The following is a 19,742-nucleotide window of genomic DNA, read 5'->3' as shown; positions in this document are numbered from 1 at the left end:
CATAAGCAAGGCCCATTCCAAAGCAGATCGATCAGTCCGTCCATGCATCCACGACTGAGCAGTTCCTTAGTTTCTGAGGGCTAGGGTCTGAGGACACAGACACAAAGACACAGATGCCTGCCCTCAGGGAGCCTCTGTTCTATCACACGCACAGGTGTCGATGAAACACACATCAATAGCTCCAAGGTGATGGGGGCGTTTTCATCAGAAATGTTTAAGCAAATATTGGGTATTTAGGGGTTTAACTTTTCATTAGGAAATCTTAATCTCATGGTAACCAAAAAACCCTCCCTTACCTCTTCATGGCATGATTCCTGGACACTTGGTTAAAGAAGGCTGCTTCCGCACTTGGGTTTTCTGAGCTCAGTTCAAACTGGAGAGAGCTCTTCTGGGAAGGTTCAACATTCTGAAATGGAAAAGTCACAGGTGTTAGTTCAATTCTGCATCCCGAGGAAGAGAAACTCTATCATACTCACACGTCTCCTAAGTATAGGCTTTCTGGGTGGCACAGATGACTGACTGTGTGGGGCGCTGCTCCCATAAAAAGGAGACAAGGAGACAAGTGTTCCTGCTTCACCACCACCCTTGAGTGCCAGGCTTGGTCTGGCTCTGAGAAACCAAAAGTGGCCATGTACCTGCCACCCAGAAATAAGAGAAGAGAGACATCGACAGAGAGAGAGGGGGAGAGGAGACAAAGAAACTCAGAGACAGGGAGAGGAAAAGAGAGGATAGGGGAGGGGAGGAGAGGGGAGGAAGAGGAGCATGAAGAGGAGAGAGAGGACAGAGAGTATGATTTGGGAGACAGGTTAGAGGGGGTACGTGGGGATCCATACTGAGTAGACAGAGGGGGTCCAAGCCTTTTCTAAATGTACCAGTTCAGGGTAAGCAAACAGCCCTGAGCATGCCCTCCCTGAGTAGGCCAGATGAGACTCAACAGTGATGGCCCTCCTCTGCTGCCAAGGGTTATTCCCAGGATGTGTCGGTCATCTTGGCTATTTTTAGCTCCTGGTCCTGCCCTCCAGCCTCTGAAAGTAGGGGCCCAAACCTGGCCTCAGCGCTGCTTACTTTTAGATCTGACCAGAATAAAAATGAGCTTTTCTCTGACAGGAAAAGGCTCCTCGGCTCTCTTTGTCCCAGGGAAACGAAGGCCCCCAGTCTCTTCCAGATGCCCCTCTGTTCCATCCTAGGCTCCTTCTGGCCTTGATGTTCAGTGAGGCATCCGCACTGTCAGTGAACCACCTGGCACAACCTCAGGAGACTTGGGCCTTGTCTTCTGGCACTCTGGCTGCCAGACCTCTGAGACTCCCACCTGCCCTGCCACTCAGCTTTCATGAACATATTGTCCCCTCCAGTTGGAGGGTGCCCTTGCTGAGGGCAGGGCCTGTCTGGCTTTCTCTTCTTTGAAATCTCTGATGAGCTAAGTCGAGTGTTTGGCACACATTAAGAGCTTAATAAATGCTCTGTTACCCAACTTCAAGAGCAGAGGAGTTAAGGGAAAAGGGAGAAGGACTGACCCGACCTGAGTAAGCACGACCATTTCTTATCTTCAAGGAGAGGGCGGCCAACAGTGCTGAAGGCTGCACAGAAGTCAAGGAGGACCACTGGGAAGAGGCCACGGGTAACTCTGAACATGGAGGCTTCAGCTGAGTGATGGATGAGGTCAGAAGTGAGACCGCAAAGGGTTAGAGTGTATGTGTGTACACGTCTGTATACACGTGTACACTGAGCATATGTATGCACTGCATATATGAGTGTGGTGTGTCCATGTGTGTGCTGAGTGTGTGCACTGATGTGTACATGGTGTGTACTTGTGTGCACTAAGTATGTGTTGCGTGTGTGCATGTGTGTGCATTTCCTACCTTCACCTTGCCCATGAGCTCCGTGACGCCTGAATTCCTGTGCAAGTGTCCAGCCTTTTTTAAAGCCACAGCTGCTTTCGGGAAGCCTGACAACTTTAAAGTTCCCTCTCCTTCCTCAGCCTCCCAGGTCAGGTCTTGTCGTCAGTTTTCAGCCTTTGGATTTTGGGGCCGTATTTCTTTCTCGCCACTTTGCAGAATCACTATCTCTGGCGGATCTGGCCCTGTTTCCCAGGAGTCCTAGCCTTGGGTAATATTCACCACGTTCTTTTCTTGCTGAGTGACGCCAAGTCTCTCCTCTCTGTCTCTTGCTTTCCTCCCGTCCAGGGATCCGTTTGTTCCTTGTGGAAGATCACATTTCCTTTTGTGTCTCTACTTGTTCTGAGGCTTCTTTTTGCTGGACCGGGTCTGCTTGGAGTCACGCATCTCACAAGCATCAGTTCTGGACCTGGAGCTTTGGGCCTCGGCCAGCCCCTACCCCTCCTATGCTTTTGGGTGGGCCATCGACCCTGCTCAGTCCTACCTTGGGTCCCCCAGGCCTTTCACCTCCTCAGGTTGGGCCCCACGGGATCCTTGAGATTCCAAACACTGGATCTTTAGGAATTTCTAAGGCGTCTTAGGACAGTGTGTCAGGCCCTCGCCTAACCAGGCCTTGTGGCAGTAGCTGCCAGTTCCCAACAGTTCCATTACTGGTTTACATACACCCCAGGGCTCTCTCGGCAGAACCCTCCACTCTGAGAGCTCTGGGCCTTCCCCAGTGATGATAGGACCCCATGGGCTTGCTTGCTCCCGCTGGCAGGGATTTGCTAGTGGCCCCCTTTCCTATTTCCCATGGATTGCTTTCTGACTTTCTGTGCAATGTTAGGGTCCAAGAAGTCACTTGCTGCAGCTTCTCGTTGCTTTGGGGGCCAATTCCGGGTGTTTGCTAAACTAGAGATGGGGGAACTGGGCAGCCTTTCTCTGTGGGGCAGCCACCGCCATCTTGTCCACGTCTCCTAGCTGTTCTTCTATGCAGGCTCTAACCAGACAGTGCTTTGGTTGTGTGGGTTTAAATTATGCAAAGTCACACACTGACCCAAGTGAAAAAACAACCCTCAATTCCTTCAATATGAGAGAAAACATTCTAACATGTCAAAGCAGGAGAATGGCAGGCAGTAAAGGCCCACAGCCTGTCCTCCTCTTGTCCTCTCCACAGACATACATGTGTCCCAGGCCTGTTTTTTAGAAAAGCCAAGCCAAGGGTCTATGGGGAGCAGCCCCAGTGATGCTTCCTTCTGGCCTCAGCCACCTCCCTGAAGAAGCTATTAAGACTATTTTAAGTGGACATGGAGGTAACCCTTAATGGCCAAGGATACCAATATAACACCAAAGATATTTCTAAAAGGCCAAACCCTCAATTCTGGGCTGCTAACTGCTACCATAAATACTGAGTAACATGGTGACCCTGGACAAGTCACTTAACCTCATTTGGCTCAGTTTCCTCATCTGTCAAATGAGCTGGAGAAGGAAATGGCAAGCCCCTCCAGCTTCTCTGTCAAGAAAATCCTGGGGGCAGCTAGATGGCACAGTGGATAGAGCACCAGCCCTGGAGTCAGGAGGACCTGAGTTCAAATCCAGCCTCAGACACTTAACACTTACTAGCTGTGTGACCCTGAGCAAGTCACAACCCCAACTGCCTCACTAAAAAAAAAAAAAAAGAAGAAGAAGAAGAAAACCCTGACTGAACAGCAACAATGGTAAGTAACCAAACCACTTACTTTGAAAAGATGTGAGGTTTCCTTGTTAGTTAGTAGCTGAAAGCGGAGATCACTTCCCGGGCCACTTTGGAGAACACACTCATAAAACTCAGGCTCCTTGTGTGTCAGGGAATAGAGAATAATGACAAAACTCCCAGATTCGGAAAAAACCCTGCAAATGACACGCCACGGGATTAGGATGAATTTAGTACACTTAAAGCAGTTACCCAATTAAGAAGACTGATTGAACACTGTCATCAATTAAAGCTCAAAGTGGATTTTTGTCTACTTATTACATTCGTGACTGATGTACTACTCAACCAACATTATTCACTAGACCATTTAAAATATGTAAATAACAGCAACTTAAAGTTGTTTTAAATGCCCGGTCTGAAGCTTGCCTTTTTTGGCCTATTGGGCATCCATGGACATAAACACCCCAAATACCACATACCCCAAGAAAACTACCCATAATTCGAATGTTTTTCTACCTAGTAAGAACCGTGGTCTGTGAGGATGATGATGCTGAAGAAGAAATAGCATTCACGTAACTAATTACAAGTTATTCTGAATCTCCTTATTTCTAGTAACAAAGTGATTAAAAGAACATAAAAATGACTTTTAAAGCCTCTTGCAGCCTCAGCTCCTTCATCTGTAAAATGAGAGGGATTAAGCTATTTCTAAGGGCTTTCGCAGCTCCCAAATCCCACAAACTGACGAACCAAAGATCCTTCAGGCACATTTTGGGCTAAGCGGGTTAGGGGGCTTTCGCTTACACTCAACCTCATCCTATCTCTCATGGCCCTCTCCTAGCTTCCTGAAAAGCAGGGTCTCGCCCTCCCACCCCACCCAGCTGGGGTCTGAGCAGGGCAGGGGATGGGGGTACTGGCACCTCCCTTGTTCTGGGAATTCTGGCTCTTTTCTTTTTTTTTTTTTTAGTGAGGCAATTGGGGTTAAGTGACTTGCCCAGGGTCACACAGCTAAGTGTCTGAGTCTGGATTTGAACTCAGGTCCTCCTGACTCCAGGGTCAGTGCTCTATCCACTGCGCCACCTAGCTGCCCCAATTCTAGCTCTTTTCAACTGGCATCAGACCACATGAGCTTCAGTGGTTGCCTTGGTGGATCAATTGTTTACAATCAGTCTCTTAAGTCCACTAAATTCCCCAAGTTTTTCTCACACAGTTATCTGTAATGGAAGCATTTTAACTTAGGACATTTGTTTTGGGTGCTGTTTTTTTTTTTTTTCTATTTTGAGGTTTTGCATCACTGCTCTGATTTTTTCTCTTGTAACAGGGTTAATGCAGAAATAGGATTAATGTTATTATGTGTATATATATATGTGTATATATATATATATATATAGATATGTATATAGATATATAGATATAACCTATATCAGATTACCTGCTGACTAGGGGAGGGGGGAGGGAAGGGAGGAAGAAAAATCTGAAATTGTAAAGCTTGTATAAACAAAAGTTGAGAACTATCTTTACATGTAACGGAAAAAATAAAATACCTTATATGTAAAAAAAAAAAACTTAGGACATCCTCAGATGGCCTCTGTGCCACATAACAGGATACATATGAGGCAAATGTGAAATTGAATCAATGGATGCTCCTAGCAGCCGACTAAGTGCATTCCAAAAGACCATCCTGGCTATGTCCAGAAATCACTAACAGCCTGGCCTCTCAGTGTCCCCTGGCCATGGCAAATGATGGCCTCTTGGCGGGGGGAGGAACAGTTTGCAACTTAAAATGGAACCAAAAATATTAACTTAATTGGGAAAAAAAGAAGTGAATTGGAAGGTGTTGGACATGGCAAACACTGATTAACATCTCACACAAACAAAAAACCCCAAAGTGATATATCAACAGGTAGGGAGACAACTCATTCCTGAATCACTTATCTCTGTAGTTACATGGTTAACTTGTTGATAAAAACTGAGAGAAAATTAGAAAAACAAAAACAAGATGATTTTGTGTGGAACTAAAACAACTCTATCTGGAACAATTTAAATAAGTTATTGGTGCCAAAAATTAGAAAATGAATGGAAGAAAGGACATGGACATTGACCAATAATAATTTCGAATGGAGTTTAATCAGTGAAAATCAATGGTCCTGGGGCAGCTAGGTGGCGCAGTGGATAGAGCACTGGCCCTGGAGTCAGGAGTACCTGGGTTCAGTTCTGGCCTCAGACACTTGAACACTTACTAGCTGTGTGACCCTGGGCAAGTCACTCAGTCCCAATTGCCTCACCAAAAAAAAGAAAGAAAAAGAAAAAGAAAAAAAAAGGAAATCAATAGTCCAGGGGCAGCTAGGTGGCACAGTGGATAAAGCACTGGCCTTGGATTCAGGAGGACCTGAGTTCAAATCCAGCCTCAAGACACTTGACACTAGCTATATGACCCTGGGCAAGTCACTTAACCCTCACTGCTCCACAAAAAAAAAAAAAAAAAAAGAAAGAAAGAAAGAAAGAAAGAAAGAAAGAAAGAAAGAAAGAAAGAAAGAAAGAAAATCAATGGTCCACTGCAAAGAGACTAAGCATCTACAAAGTGACTAGTCAGCAAGCACGACCTCTTTGCCAACAAGCCCGCATCAAGGGCATGCTGGATGAGGGTCTGAGAAGGGCCCCTGCAGGCTTTGGCAAATGATGTTCTACAACAGACCCACCTCTTTGCCATCCCACAACTGCATGAAAGATGTGACACCTGGTTCCAATACATAAGCCAAAGCTTTAGTTACAAGAAGATCAATAACTTCTCTCCTGACTTTCTTTAACATGTTATTAATGTGTCAGATTGAAGAACAGGACAAGATGTGAATTAAGACTTTGGGTACCAGTTTTGTATGAAGGGAGCAACCCTGCTCAGGTCCAGGGTGGACCCGATTATCAAAGGTCACTTCCAATACAGATTCTGTCTATAAATATTTGGTGGTTAAAGTCAAATCTCAGGAAAAGCCTCACTTACCTTTCTTGAATTGCAGCACTGAACACATAGCGCAAGCAATACGCCCACACCCGGGGGCTATAGATGTGAGTGATGCCAGACAGCCAACTGCAAAGGGGGAAAGGAAAAAAAATGAATCCCTATAAGGCACAACAAACATTTATTATGCCCAAAGGCACTGTGCTAGGCACCTAGGGACACAAATAAGCCACAGTCCCCCTTCCTTTGTGGTGTTTACAATCAGGGAGGGGGGTGGGGGAAGGACCTCTCTCTCTCTCTCACTCACACACACTCACACACACACACACACACACACACACACACAAATACAAAAGAGTAAAAATAATTAAAAACCACACTCCTGACATATGAGGGCCCCATATCTGTCGGCCTTTACCACTCTGACTGCCTAGGGATGCATTCTTTGGTCACAGACATTCTCAAACCCCCTCCCCCACCTCACTCCCATAGCCCCAAGCCACAAAATCACAGATCCCTAAAGTAGTGAAGACCCACTGGGTCCTCAGAACAAGGAAATATTGGAACCTTATTCTGATGATGAAAGAAGGAGGGAAGATGCAGGGGGCCTGTGTCTGGAGCCCCTAATGGCCACCACCTGCAAGGACCAGAGGGGGAAGAAACTGCTAAACTAGAGAAATGGGACATTACCAGCCCAGATTTAGGTCTGACCTTGTGAATGAGTTTTAAAGCCTTCTACAGCAGATGAATGCAGGCATCAACAACTTGGAGCTGTCACAGGGGCCACCAGGGGGCGCAGCTGTGCACAGACCCCAGCCCCAAATGCCTCTTTCCAGTCCTACCTCAATCACTCTGCTCATTCCTTTGCACTCCCCCACCCTCCCCTGTGCTGACTTGAACCAGTCAAATCCTTCAGGGCAAAGATCAAGGCCCACCTTTTCTTCAAAGTTTCCTCCTCAGTTACATTCCACAGTAACTGCTACCTTTACAAAAGGCAGAGAGGCTCCCAGCTAGAACTGAGCTGGTCCTTAGTTACAGGTAGCAGTATAATAGCCATTCACTTTTCTTTTTTTTTTTTCGGGGGGGGGGGGGCAGGGCGATGAGGGTTAAGTGCCTTACCCAGGGTCACATAGCTAGTAAGTGTTAAGTGTCTAAGGCTGGATTTGAACTGAGGTTCTCCTGAATCCAGGGTTGGTGCTTTATCCACTGCACCACCTAGCTGCCCCACCATTCACTTTTCTCCATTGCATTATGGCTTACAAAGGGAGGTCTGGGGTGCAAATGTCATCCTCACTTAGGAGCTGGGTCACAGGGGCTATGGGCAAACAGGTCCAGGGGTTCACTGGTGATGCAGTCGCTCTGGAGGGACCTTGGAACTGTCTCCTCCAATGAGATTATCCAGCTCTGCTTGCTGTAACTAAGGGTAGCCCATCTACTCAGGGATGGCCAAACAAGTTACGGTCTATGAATGAGATGGAATATTATTGGGCTACAACAGAGAAACCTGGGAATTCTTGTATGAACTGACTGGGAGTAAAGTGAGCAGAACAATTCCTACATTGACTACAAGACTGTAAAAGAAAACAACTTTGAAAGCCCTAAGCTTTGATCAATTCAAGGACCCACCTTTGGCCTGGAAGGTGCAGAAGGAAAGACATATTATCAGACGTGGCCAGTATAGGAATTTGTTTTGCTTGATGATACTTAGGTATACAGGATGTTTTGGGGAGGAAGAGTTATGGAGAGAGGAGAAAAATAGTAGTGATAGTTCTCCAAAAACAAAAGAAGGGGGAAAAAGCATCATTGGAATGTCTTAAACTGTGGAGAAGGGAGCAGAAAGAAGTTCAGAAGGGGGCACAGACAAGCAGGGTAGTGTCAGAACTACCAAGTTAATTTTAATATATACTTTTTAAAAACCCAACTTGTACATAATCGATTCACAATTTCATATACAATCCTCTTTTTCTGCTCTTCCTTGTCTGGAAATGCTCATGTTTGTTGATATTTGTCTAGTTCATAATAATTTTTTAAATATTTTCAAAGGAGAGGGACTTAATATTTTAGGGACTTAAAAGACTTCATCTTTGAGAGATAAAGTTTGTGGTTGGGCCAGAATTTGAACCCATGTCCCCTGACTCCAACCTCTACACTCTTCTTCCACTGACACCACAGTTGTCTCCCCTACTTCTCTTTTCATTTTTCTCTTGGACTAGATAATAAATCAACTCAAGAGCAAAGACTGTGTCTTGTACACTCCTCTGTGTCCCTCACAGGTGCTGGCAACATGTCCTCATGAGTACTCAGTAAATCTTTCCTGAATGACTATATCCCTATGACAATGACCCGATATAAAACCCAGGATGATTAGTGAGTGACCTCTTATGGATGTCTCTCTATGGGTTTGGCATCTGATCTGTGAGAAAATTATTAACAGAGGTTTTGGGACTTCCAGGGCCCCCAAAACTACACCTACCTTGAAAGCCTTGTCCCCACCAGAAGATCTGAGCTATGACATTAGCATGACTGCCAAACTGCCCTCAAATCCAGTGAACCAATAGATTCGAGTGATGTTAGCCAATGAGCTTTTTGTTGAGGCAGTTGGGGTTAAGTGACTTGCCCAGGGTCACACAGCTAGTAAGTGTCAAGTGTCTGAGCTTGGATTTGAACTCAGGTCCTCCTGAATCCAGGACTGGTGCTCTATCCATGGCGCCACCTAGCTGCCCCATAATTTTTTTTTCTTTTTTTGCAGGGGAACTGGGGTTAAGTGATTTGCCCAGGGTCACACAGCCAGTAAGTGTCTGAGACCGGATTTGAACTCAGGTCCTCTTGAATCCAGGGCCAGTGCTTTATCCACTGTGCCACCTAGCTGCCCCCAGCCAATGAGCTTTTAACAATGTTCATGGGTGGGCTCTGCTCCTGCCCTCAGCGAGCTTGCACAGAGACCAGCTCTTTGACTTGGAAACGGGATGAGTGCAGACGCAGCCCTCTAGGATTCCCCATTTTCTCTCTTCTCTAGGCTTTCCTATCTTTTAGAGGTACATGTTCTCTCTTTACTAATATCTAACATACTTTAATAAATGCTTAATGTCCAAAATTGGTGAATTAGCCTCTAATTTCTAAATAACAAATATATTAGAAACCCCGGCTAATTTTCCCTACACTAGGGACAATAAATAGGTGACCACACATTAAATTTTAAATGTCACAGATCCAAAGAGTAACTAAAACTTTTTGGCCAGCTGTTGCTATTTGTTTCCTTTTAAATCAGTCAGAAGCACTTCTCAAATCATTATTTTGCCGCAAGTTCATCTGCTTCTTACATGTGTTTTGGCAAAAATGTTTTCCATAAATAATGCAACACTTACATTCCAACTAATGGCAGGGAATAGACCTTGGGGTCTGATTCAAGCAACAGTAACAGCTTGCGTGTTTCATCCATTGTAAGATACCTTCAAGAGAAGAACAGTTATTTCATTTTTAAACAGAAGCTACCGTGATGTGTGTACCTTTAATCGTAAAGATGCTTTACCTACTAGAGAAACTGTAGACTTCAAGAAGGGAGAGTGTAAAATACCCACCCAGCAAGGAACGATGTAAGCGGATCAGAGTCCGGACACATGTTTTCCAAGTTCTCTGATCTCTAAAGGTGATATTGTTAAATCTTATGGGATCCTGACTATGAATCCTTGGTACTTGAATTCTTTCTTTCTGGCTGTTTCCAGTCTTTTTTCTCTGAGCTCTCCTTCCAACACGCCTCATCTGTCTTCTAGCCCTAGAATATCATTCCATCTCTACAGTCCCCTTCTCCCACTTTGGGGAGGGGCCCCAGGCCAGCTGGCCTTCAGTCCTTTCCAGCAGATGCTCTCCAAGCTCTGCTTCCGACTCTTTGGCCTTTGTCACCGAGTCCCTGTGTGTGGGCCTTTTCCTCCCACTGCTCTGGGGAATTTTCATGTAGGGGCTCCTTTCAGGAATTGATCGATGGGTTCTCCCTATTTTTACTTTGTCCTGTGATTCTAACAGATCCAAACAATTTTTTCCAATGATTTCTTGAAATATAATTGTCCAGGTTTTTGGTTTTGGTCACGACTTTCAGGCAATGTAATGAATCTTAAATTATTTCTCCTTGACACTTCCTCTTCCCTCTTCCGGTGACGGACTCGACAGAAATTAAAAATGGTTCAGCGTCTGACATATTGCTGTAGGTTGTCCTACAACACAGCTTCCAACAAAACTCGGCTGTCACGAACCCCAGGTAACAGAATTATTTACCTTTATACTAAGAAAGTTGGAAAAGCACCAAAATCAGTCTGTGGTGTGTGTCTAGGAAGACTTCAAGGTATTCGTGCAGTGAGACCTAAAGTTCTTATGAGGCTATCAAAGACCAAAAAAGCATGTCAGCAGGGCTTATGGTGGCTCCATGTGTGCTAAACGTGTCCATGACAGGATCAGGCATGCTTTCCTGATTGAGGAGCAGAAAATTGTTGTGAAGGTGTTGAAGGCACAGGTACAGAGTCAAAAAAGTAAATAAAAAAGATATGTTTTTTTGAATAAAGAAAATTAAAATGTGAAAAAAAAATATTTCTCCTTGATCTGTTTCCCGGGTTATTTTTTTATATTAGATCCCTACATTTTCTTCAGTTTTTTTCTTTTAGCTTTCTTTTTTTAAAATATTTTTTTTTACCTTGTGGAATCATTAATTTCAGTTCATATCCTAATTTTCAAGGAAGCTGTGGATAGAGAGCTAGGCCTAGCATCAGACATTGAATAGCCATGTAACCCTGGGCAAGTCATTTAACCTCTCTCTGCCTTAGTTTCCTCAGCTGTAAAATGTGCTTATTAGCACAGTGCCTGGCACATAATAGGCACTTTATACTTATTCCCTTCCTTTTGCTTGGGTGTGGTTTTATACTTTTTGTGCTAACCTCTTAACTTTCCCCAGTCTTTCCTTCATAATTCTCATTTCTTTTCCAATTCTTTTTTTTTTTTGGCGAAGCAATTGGGGTTGAGTGACTTGCCTAGGGTCACACAGCTAGTAAGTGTTAAGTGTCTGAGGCCGGATTTGAACTCAGGTCCTCCTGACTCCAGGGCCGGTGCTCTATCCACTGCGCTACCTAGCTGCCCCCGTTTTCCAATTCTTTTAACATTCTTCTTGCATTCATAAAATCAATCTTCAATTCTTTTTTAAAATTCTTGTTTTACTTCTTCCAGAAATTTTAGTTGAACTTACATCCAAGCTGTGCTTTTCTTTGAGGCTTTGCTTGTAGATATTTAGAAGCCACTCTATTCCTCTAAGTTTGTATCATAGACAACACAATATCATAACAGTGGAATATATCTGGGAAAATAGGGATACTAATACACCATTAGTGGAGCTGTGAATTGGTCCAACCATTCTGGAGAACAATTAAGAATTATGCCCAAAGGGCTATAAAACTGCATATTCTCTGATCCAGCAATACCACCATTAGGTCTGTATCCCAGAGACCAAAGGAAAAGGATCCAGTTTCACCAAAAGGGCATTAATATATACTTGTTTTCTAGTAGTGTCTTCAACATTTGTCATTTTTCTTTTTTGCCAACTTTGCCAACACAACAGGTGTGAGGTAGAACTCCAGAGAGGCTTTAATTTGCACTTCTCTAATAACAGTGATTTGAAGCATTTTTTCATATGTCTTGAGAGCTTGGATTTTTTTCTGTAAACATTTGTCTGTTGTCTCTTAGACCATTTAAAAATTGGGTAATGGCTCTCATGTATCTAAATCGGTTCCTTCTTTCTATATCATGGAAATGGGGCCTTATTCATAGTTTTCCCGTTACCTGCCTCTCTTGGTTTCCCAAACAATCAGATTAACGTGGTTTAGAAATCCAGGTGACAAGGATGAGCCAGATTGACGGGGAATAGTACAAAGAGCTCCAGGCTGGAAGTGAGAGGACTCGGGTCTGAATCTCCGCTCACACCCCTGCACAATGCCGCATGGGGCTGGTCCCTTTCTGCTATGTTGGAGGAAGCTTCTCCCTCTGTAAAGAGTGGGGAGGTTCAGGGAGGGAAAGGAAGGAACAAGATGATCCCTTCCCAGTTCTGGTCTGGACTTCAAGTGTTTGTTTATGGCGTCACTCACATAAAAAGACACAAGCAGATGGTGTTCTCATCACTGCCCCTGGGGGGCTACCTAGTTCAGCAAAGTAAAGCCCAACATGGAAGTCAGCTTGGCCATTAAGATGGGTGCCCTGCAGATTTGGGCCAGGGCTGGTTTTACTCAAAGGCGTGCCAAGAGCCCACAGGCCTTGACGGACCCGCCAGCCGAGGCCAAGCACTTCTGAATACACCAATCAACAGCAGATCTCTTTGGATGCTAAGGGCTAAACGAACGAACCTGGGAATCCTTCTAGCTCTTTGGTCCATTCATCTCCCTCCCACCCTCTGAGAGGGGCCTGCCAGCACCAGATTCCAAGCTTCCTTTCACCTACAAATACTGGGTCCATGAATTCCAGAATATGAACGTTGTCTATTAGGAAGCAAATGTAATATTCTTTTACCACTCCCTGACTTTTCTTAAAGGACAAATGAAATACATAATTGTTAAAAAGCCCCAAACTCAGTATAAATTGACTTAATTTCCATTTGCCTCCTTTCACCATTGCCTGGACTACAGGGAAATTGTTCATTACTTGGGTAGCCTGTCACAATACAAACATTTCAGATGAAGATAGTTCTTACTCACCCCCACTTACAGGTCCCCTGAATTTGAGCAATATTCATGTGACTGTTCAAGTTTCTTGCCAGAGCTGTTGGAATAATGGGGAGAGGCTTCACAGGTGTGCATCGAAAAGAACTGGCTGGAGTCACTGCTGACCAGTGAAAGTCAAACTGCAGGTTGTCTAGGTGCTCCCTGGAAGTGACGTGAGCTCTCAAGGGGAGCAGCTTGCAGAGGTCCAGGGTGTCTTTGCTGCCCAAATGCTGCTGCAGAGTCTATGGGGAAAGACGCCATCAATGTCTGGTCAACATCTGCCCTGGCAGGAGTGACAAGGGCCCATTGGCCCATCGCCCTTAGGAGCTGCCTTGGCTAGGAGTGATGACTCCCAGCACGATCAGGAAGCACCCAGGGACTGGGGGCCTACCACCTCCCAATTCTCCATCATTTCTTCCTTGTAACCAAGAGACATTGCAGTTAAGAAACATTGCACTGACATCTCCCCTAGATATTCCCATTTGTGTGTCTTCCGAACTAGTCAGGCCACACCTGGAGAATCAGGTTTAGTCATGGACACCACATTTTAAGTAAGACCGATATATTGGCAGGTAGTCAGAAAAAGATGGCTCTCATTGAGAAAGATCTGGGAAAATGATGCCTGGAGAAATGAAGACTTAAGAGGGAGATAACAGCATTTTGGGGAGTTGGGGGGGGGGAAGTAATTGAGGTGAAGTGACTTGTTCAGAGTTACACAGCTACTAAGTGTCTGAGGCTGGATTTGAACTCAGGTTCTTCTAACTCCAGGTGATGGAGAAGGCTAAAAAAGGGTTAACAGATCACTTAAAACCTGAGCTCTAACTTAAGACCTGAGCTCTAACCATCTGTTAGCTAAAAGGGGTTAACAGATAACCTAAGATTTGATCAAAAGTAGACAAAAGGATTAACAAAGAAACTAAGACCTGAGTAACCAGAGGGTTACAATCAACCAGCACCATCAACAGAAGCTTAGGGAAGGTAGCCAGGGCCCATTAAGCATTAATAGCTATTAATATTCCTAGATTACAAGACACCTGGAAACTAGATCTTAAAGTAAAGAGAGATCAGAAGCACGAGACCCTTAGGGTCTGACATATTTAAGCATGTCTTTATGAACATGTGCAGAAAAGGCCAAATGTGTCTTTAGGGTCACTTTATGATGTTTAAATCCCAAAAACACAGCCCTAGGGAAGAAGATGCCCGCCTTGGAGGAAGTCTTAGGACCCCAGGAAGTCCAAATTAGGACATGAACCTTCCTAAGGAGGAGATTAAGATGAGGAGATAACCTACTTTTCTCACTATAAATGTAACCATTTTTCCTCTCCCTTACTCCTTGGGTGTTCTCCCTTTGCTTATCACAGTCTGATAAAACTTGGGAAACTGAGGCAGACTCTTGTAATTCTTTGGGATGCCTCATGATCAATTTGATCGATCAAACCCATCCCCCACTACATGGGGTCAGTGCTCTATCCACTGAGCCACCCAGCTGCCCCAATATTCTTCAAGTCCCTGAAGAGCACTCAAGTGGAACACAAGTAAGGCTTGCTCTGCGTGGTTCCCAAAGGCCGAAGCAGGATCAGTGGATACAAGTTACAGGGAAGCAGATTCTAGCTCAATATAATAATTTGCTACCTAGTGAGGTAGTGGGCTCCCCATTAATGCAACGTTCAAGCAGAGTTTTGAAGACCATTGGTCAGGGATGCTGCAAGGGGCGGGATGGGGGGGCATCCTTATACACCATAGGAGACTGCACTTGACCACTGGAGCCCCTTCGGGCTCTTTGCCTTATTTGCCACCTCCCAAATGTGCCTTCTGTTTTTCAGGCCTTCCCAGTGAAGTGGACTGGAATGTCCCCCTCCATGACAATGGCTCAGTTCCCCTCAGCCACTGAATAAGTGTGTGTCTGTCAAGCTGGAATGGAGTCCCTGCCCTGGAGAAGGCTACACTCTGGGGGAGGGAGGAATAACAACACCAACACAAACAGAAGCAGCAAGCATAGACAAAGTCACTTCCAGGAAGAAGGGCAGGCACTCTCTCATCCTTAGGGACATTACCAATGACTGAGAATACACACCTACGAAGGGCAAATTCTTACCATAGAGTTCTCCCCAGATGCCACTTGGGGACAAGTCAGAGATGGGCCATCTCCCTAAGGGCAGAGGCTCACCATCCAGCCCAGGGCCAACCCAGGAGATGGAGATCATCTCTGACACAATAACTCACTAAGCTGGAGAAGAGCTGCCATCAGCCTCAGGGAAGGGGAAGCCACACTCATGAAATCCTAGGTCCCATCTTCCCCCTGGGAAGGGAAGGGCAAGCCTCCAAAAGAGCAAGCAGCTCAGTGTGCTAGCAAGGGCACCCGTCCACCTGTGAACGTCTCCGAAATCTCCCTGGGATCTGGGGACAGCCCTGGCTGCTGTTGGAAATGGGATGCCAGCCACCCAGCTGTCCTTGCCTCAAAGGGTTAAGCTCCCATGTTACTGTTCAGGGGTCAGAGGGCCACACCCAGTACTGGAGCCTCACCCCTACCCCCAGGAGTGCTTGAGAAAATGGTTCCTAGGACATCGTTTTCAAAGCTCTGCAGTTATCAGGTTTCCCTGGTTCTTTCCAAATGAAAAGAGAGAATTTATTTGCTAGAAAACTACTTCAGAAACCAAATTCAGCCTCATCTTAAGCTGGACAGAAAGGAGTTGGGCCCAGAGCTTGTTTCCATCCAGTTTCTATTTTGGCCCTTTCTCTCGTCATTGAGATGAATCCTGTCTAATTCACGGAAGGACGCTCACCTTCAAGACCGAGCTCAAGTCTTCGGGGTCGTGGATGATCATGTCTGCAGGGCAGAGTCCCTCCGTGTTCACTGTGCATGGAATCACAAAGTCTCCGGGCAGGGGAGCGCTGGGGACTTTCCGGAGGCATCCCGGCACTTCCCGACCAGGATCAAAGCGGTCTATTTTCAGCCTCACACCCTCCTCACCTGAAGAGCCGAATATGGACAGGCAGACCCTTCATTAACAATGCACGTGCAGGCAGCATCCCCATGAGGAGCATTTATTAAGTACCTACTATGTACCGGCAGTGTGCTAAGTGTGGAGGGAGGATACAAAGAACCAAAAATGTCCCTCTCTGCCCTTCGGGAGCTCCCAGCAGACCAGAGGAAAGAACATGCAAACATTATTTAGAAACAAGATAGAGAGAAGGTACTGGGAGATAACCTTGGAGGGAAGGGGGAGAGGAGATGAAGGGAAGGGAGAGAAGGGGAGGGGAGGAGGGAGGGGGAAAAGGGGAGGGCCTCTTTCAGAAGGTGGGATTTCAGCGGATACAGGGAGGAAGCTAGGAGGTAGATTAGATACAAGGGAGGACATTTCAGGTATGGGGGTCAGCCAAGGAACCAGGAGATAGGGAGAGTAGGGAGATGCAAGATGTTCAAGGGACAGCAAAATGCCAGTGTGGCTGGATGACAGAGCACTGGGGAGAGAGTGTAATGGGTTAGAATTCCGGAAAGGTAGGGTGTTGTTATGTTCCATCATGTCACAGCATGTTTTGAAATCCAGACAGAGGATCCTAAAGGCAACAGGGAGTGCCTGGAGTTAACTGAGCATGGCACTTTAGGAAGATCATATTGGCCCCTGCAGGAAGGACCAACTGGAATGTGGAGGGACTTGAGGCAGGTGATCTACTGGTGGGATCCACCTCTGAAATAGCCCAGGCAAGAGGTGCTGAGTGCCAGCACGAGGGGGAAGAGGACCCGGGGGAAGGTGGACATGAAAACCTTGGTGACAGGCTGGATATGGGGTATGAATGGGTATGAGAGCCTGGGTGAGTGAGAGGATGAGAAGATGGACGCCCCAAGCGGTGAAAGCCAAGTCGGGGGGACAGAGGTTGGATTCCGGGGGGATGTGTTGTACTGAGGGAGGGATATGGGCCGACCGGTTTGAGATGTTTCATAGGCTAGCGCTGAAGCAATAATGGAACTGGGAATAGGCCTGGATAAATCAACCTGAGCCTCAACAGCCTTGGGAACATTGAATCTTGAGAGCTGATAAGACCCCCAAGTAAAATGCTATAGAGTAAGAAGAGAGGAAAGCTAAGGGTGGACCCTTGTGGGGTTGGGAGGATGACTTGGGTGAAAGTCCAATAAAGGAGCCTGAGGAGAAGAGAGAGGTCAGCTGGGAGAACCTGCACAGAGAAGGTCACAAACACCAAGGGAGAAGAAAACACAGAGAAGATAATCAACAGTTTCAAAGCCTGTGAAGAGGTCAGGAAGGAGAGAGAGATTGACAAAGGGCTATTAGATTTGGCAATTAAGGGACTGCTGACAACTGTGGAAAAGCAGTTTCATTTGAAACATGAGGTCAGAAGCTAGACTGAAGAGGGTGTAGGAGACAATGAGGAGAGGGAACGAAGTCACCTAGTATGGACGGCCTTCTCCAGGAGTTTGGGCACAATGGGAAGGAGAGATATGGGACGATAGCTAGCAGGGATGACAGGGCAAACACGGGCATGTTTGTAGGCCTGTAGTCAGAGAGAGACCGAAGATCAGTGAGTGAAGATGATCAGAGGGGCAATCTCCAAGAGGAATCATGATGTATCTGACAAGGAGAAGATGGTAGCCGGGAAAGGCATCTGAGTGACAAGGGGAGGAGGAGAGACAAAGGAGCTCCCAGCAAGTGGCTTCATCCTTTCGGTGAAATGAGGCAATTTTCTCAGCCAAGGCCAGGAAGGGAAGCCCTGGGAGGTGGGGTAGGGGGGTGGAAAAGGATTCCTCAGCACAGTAAGGATCCAGCTGAGAGTATGCAACATGAATCACAGGGGATCTGTCAGCAGTTTCATGGTTTTTCCATATCAACAGTAAACGAATAAGAGCCACAGCAGCAGATGGCCAAGGTGATCCACATCTGGGACAGCAGAGCTAGACTGTTTCATCCTGTGGTCAAGATGGGGAAGGGAAGAGAGTCTACCCAGAGCAGAGATGACCTGGGAAAGGCCTGAGGGGTGGAGAGCATGGAGCTCACAGCGAGGATGAGGACTGGGCTAGGGGTCATAAGGCAGAGGGGAAGCTAGAAGGATAAAGGACGAGAGCAGAGGGCTCCATCTCAGAATTCACAAACGTGGGCATGGAACTCTTGGTGGCGATGGTGAATTCAAGGGCACGAACCTCTCTGTGGGGGCTGAGGTGGGTGGAGAGTGGAAAAGCTGGGAAGTGAGCGTGTTTGAGGGAGTGTCAGTACGGAGGCCAAAGTCCCCGACAATGAGAGCAGGAGATGGGAGGGGAGAGAGCCTGTGAGCCAGCAGTCAGTCAGTCAAACCAGAACGAAGCATCACCAAAGCCCATCCAAGACACCCATTGTAGCCCAAAGTATAAAGTTGTTTTTAAGCATTACCTTCATCTATTAAGAGAGTCCCAAGCAAAAAACACGACAAATTTGGGTCATTCTGCTTAGCGTGCCGATAAGCAAGCCGCACGGCCTTCTCAGTCACCACAAGTCTGGGATTCCTGCAAAAGACTGACATGCATTGGCCATCTTGATGTTTACGTTCCTCGAGTCTGATGCTCTGAGAGCCTTTGTAGCACCTGCAGCGCTAAAAGCCAAGCAGCAAGGCCAACAGACGGGCTGCCGAGGATTCTTAGAGGGAGACGGGTGAGCTGAGAGCTTGGAGAGACAGAGGGGAGGAGGAACGGAAAAGCAGTGGCCAGAGCCTGCCCCACTTGTGTAAGGCCTCTTGATCCTGGTTTGCTCCCAATTACATGAAAGAGAACCAAAGGACAGCACTTCATACCTGTAGTAACTGAGATGTAAATACTTGACATCTCCCATCGGGGTTGGATCCCAGAGCATGCTCTTTGACGGAGGAAAGCTGAGAGGCACCATTCTGTTTGAAGTGATCCTTTTAATCAAAGTACAAATAGATGTAGGTTTGGTTAAGGCATGCTTATCTTTTTAAAGGTCCCTTTAATCTAAAGCAGAGAAAAAGGACTAAAAGATATTCTTGATGTACAAGCAAGGACTGATTCTCTGATCACTAAGATTAAACTACTGATGTCCCCTAAAATACAGGGGGTTTATAAAAGGCAGCTGAGTGGTACAGTGGGTAAAGCGCTAGGCCTGGAGTCATGAGTTCAAATCCAACCTCAGACATTTAATAGCTCTGCTAAGTGCCTGGCACATAGTTTCTCTTCCCTAATATTTTTAAACGATAACAGTCCTGAATCCCCTGAGAAACGCCTTCTGTCAGCAGGTGCAGAGAAGCATGCTGGGAGAAGGCCCGCCAAGGGCCAATCCCAGGGTGGGAAGCTCTTAGAAGAGCTCTCCAAACAGAACTTCAGAGATGCCTAAGACAAACATCTCTGATGTATTAAAGCAGACAACACTCCCAAGGATGGAAACAAAGAGGGAAGGCCACCACAAGTCAAGCTCGTGCCTGGGGCAGTAAGACTTTAGGTAGAAGTGTCCTTAGCTAACCCCATCCACGCACAGTGAGCCTCAGCCTGAAGGCCA

General features: G+C 46.2%; 1 protein-coding gene and 1 pseudogene across 2 annotated transcripts in view; one reads left to right on the top strand and one right to left on the bottom strand.

The window, feature by feature from the left end:
• STIL (STIL centriolar assembly protein) overlaps positions 1-19,742 on the bottom strand; it is a 43,106-nt gene that overhangs the window by 17,395 nt on the left and 5,969 nt on the right. For both annotated transcript variants that reach the window (XM_043964792.1, XM_043964793.1), the window contains exons 3-10: positions 19,024-19,131; positions 18,627-18,739; positions 16,032-16,219; positions 13,243-13,490; positions 9,886-9,969; positions 6,563-6,649; positions 3,614-3,764; positions 297-406 (exon numbers count right to left, since the gene is read on the bottom strand). In XM_043964792.1, the coding sequence (XP_043820727.1) occupies positions 297-406; positions 3,614-3,764; positions 6,563-6,649; positions 9,886-9,969; positions 13,243-13,490; positions 16,032-16,219; positions 18,627-18,739; positions 19,024-19,131 (1,089 nt within the window). The remainder of the gene's footprint in view (positions 1-296; positions 407-3,613; positions 3,765-6,562; positions 6,650-9,885; positions 9,970-13,242; positions 13,491-16,031; positions 16,220-18,626; positions 18,740-19,023; positions 19,132-19,742) is intronic.
• LOC122726810 lies at positions 10,679-11,048 on the top strand (annotated as a pseudogene).

This window comes from Dromiciops gliroides, chromosome 4 (genome assembly GCF_019393635.1).
Source record: "Dromiciops gliroides isolate mDroGli1 chromosome 4, mDroGli1.pri, whole genome shotgun sequence".
Taxonomy (NCBI): Eukaryota; Metazoa; Chordata; class Mammalia; order Microbiotheria; family Microbiotheriidae; genus Dromiciops; species Dromiciops gliroides.
The sequence above is the reverse complement of the archived record's forward strand: the minus strand, read 5'-3'. Positions and strand labels throughout refer to the sequence as shown.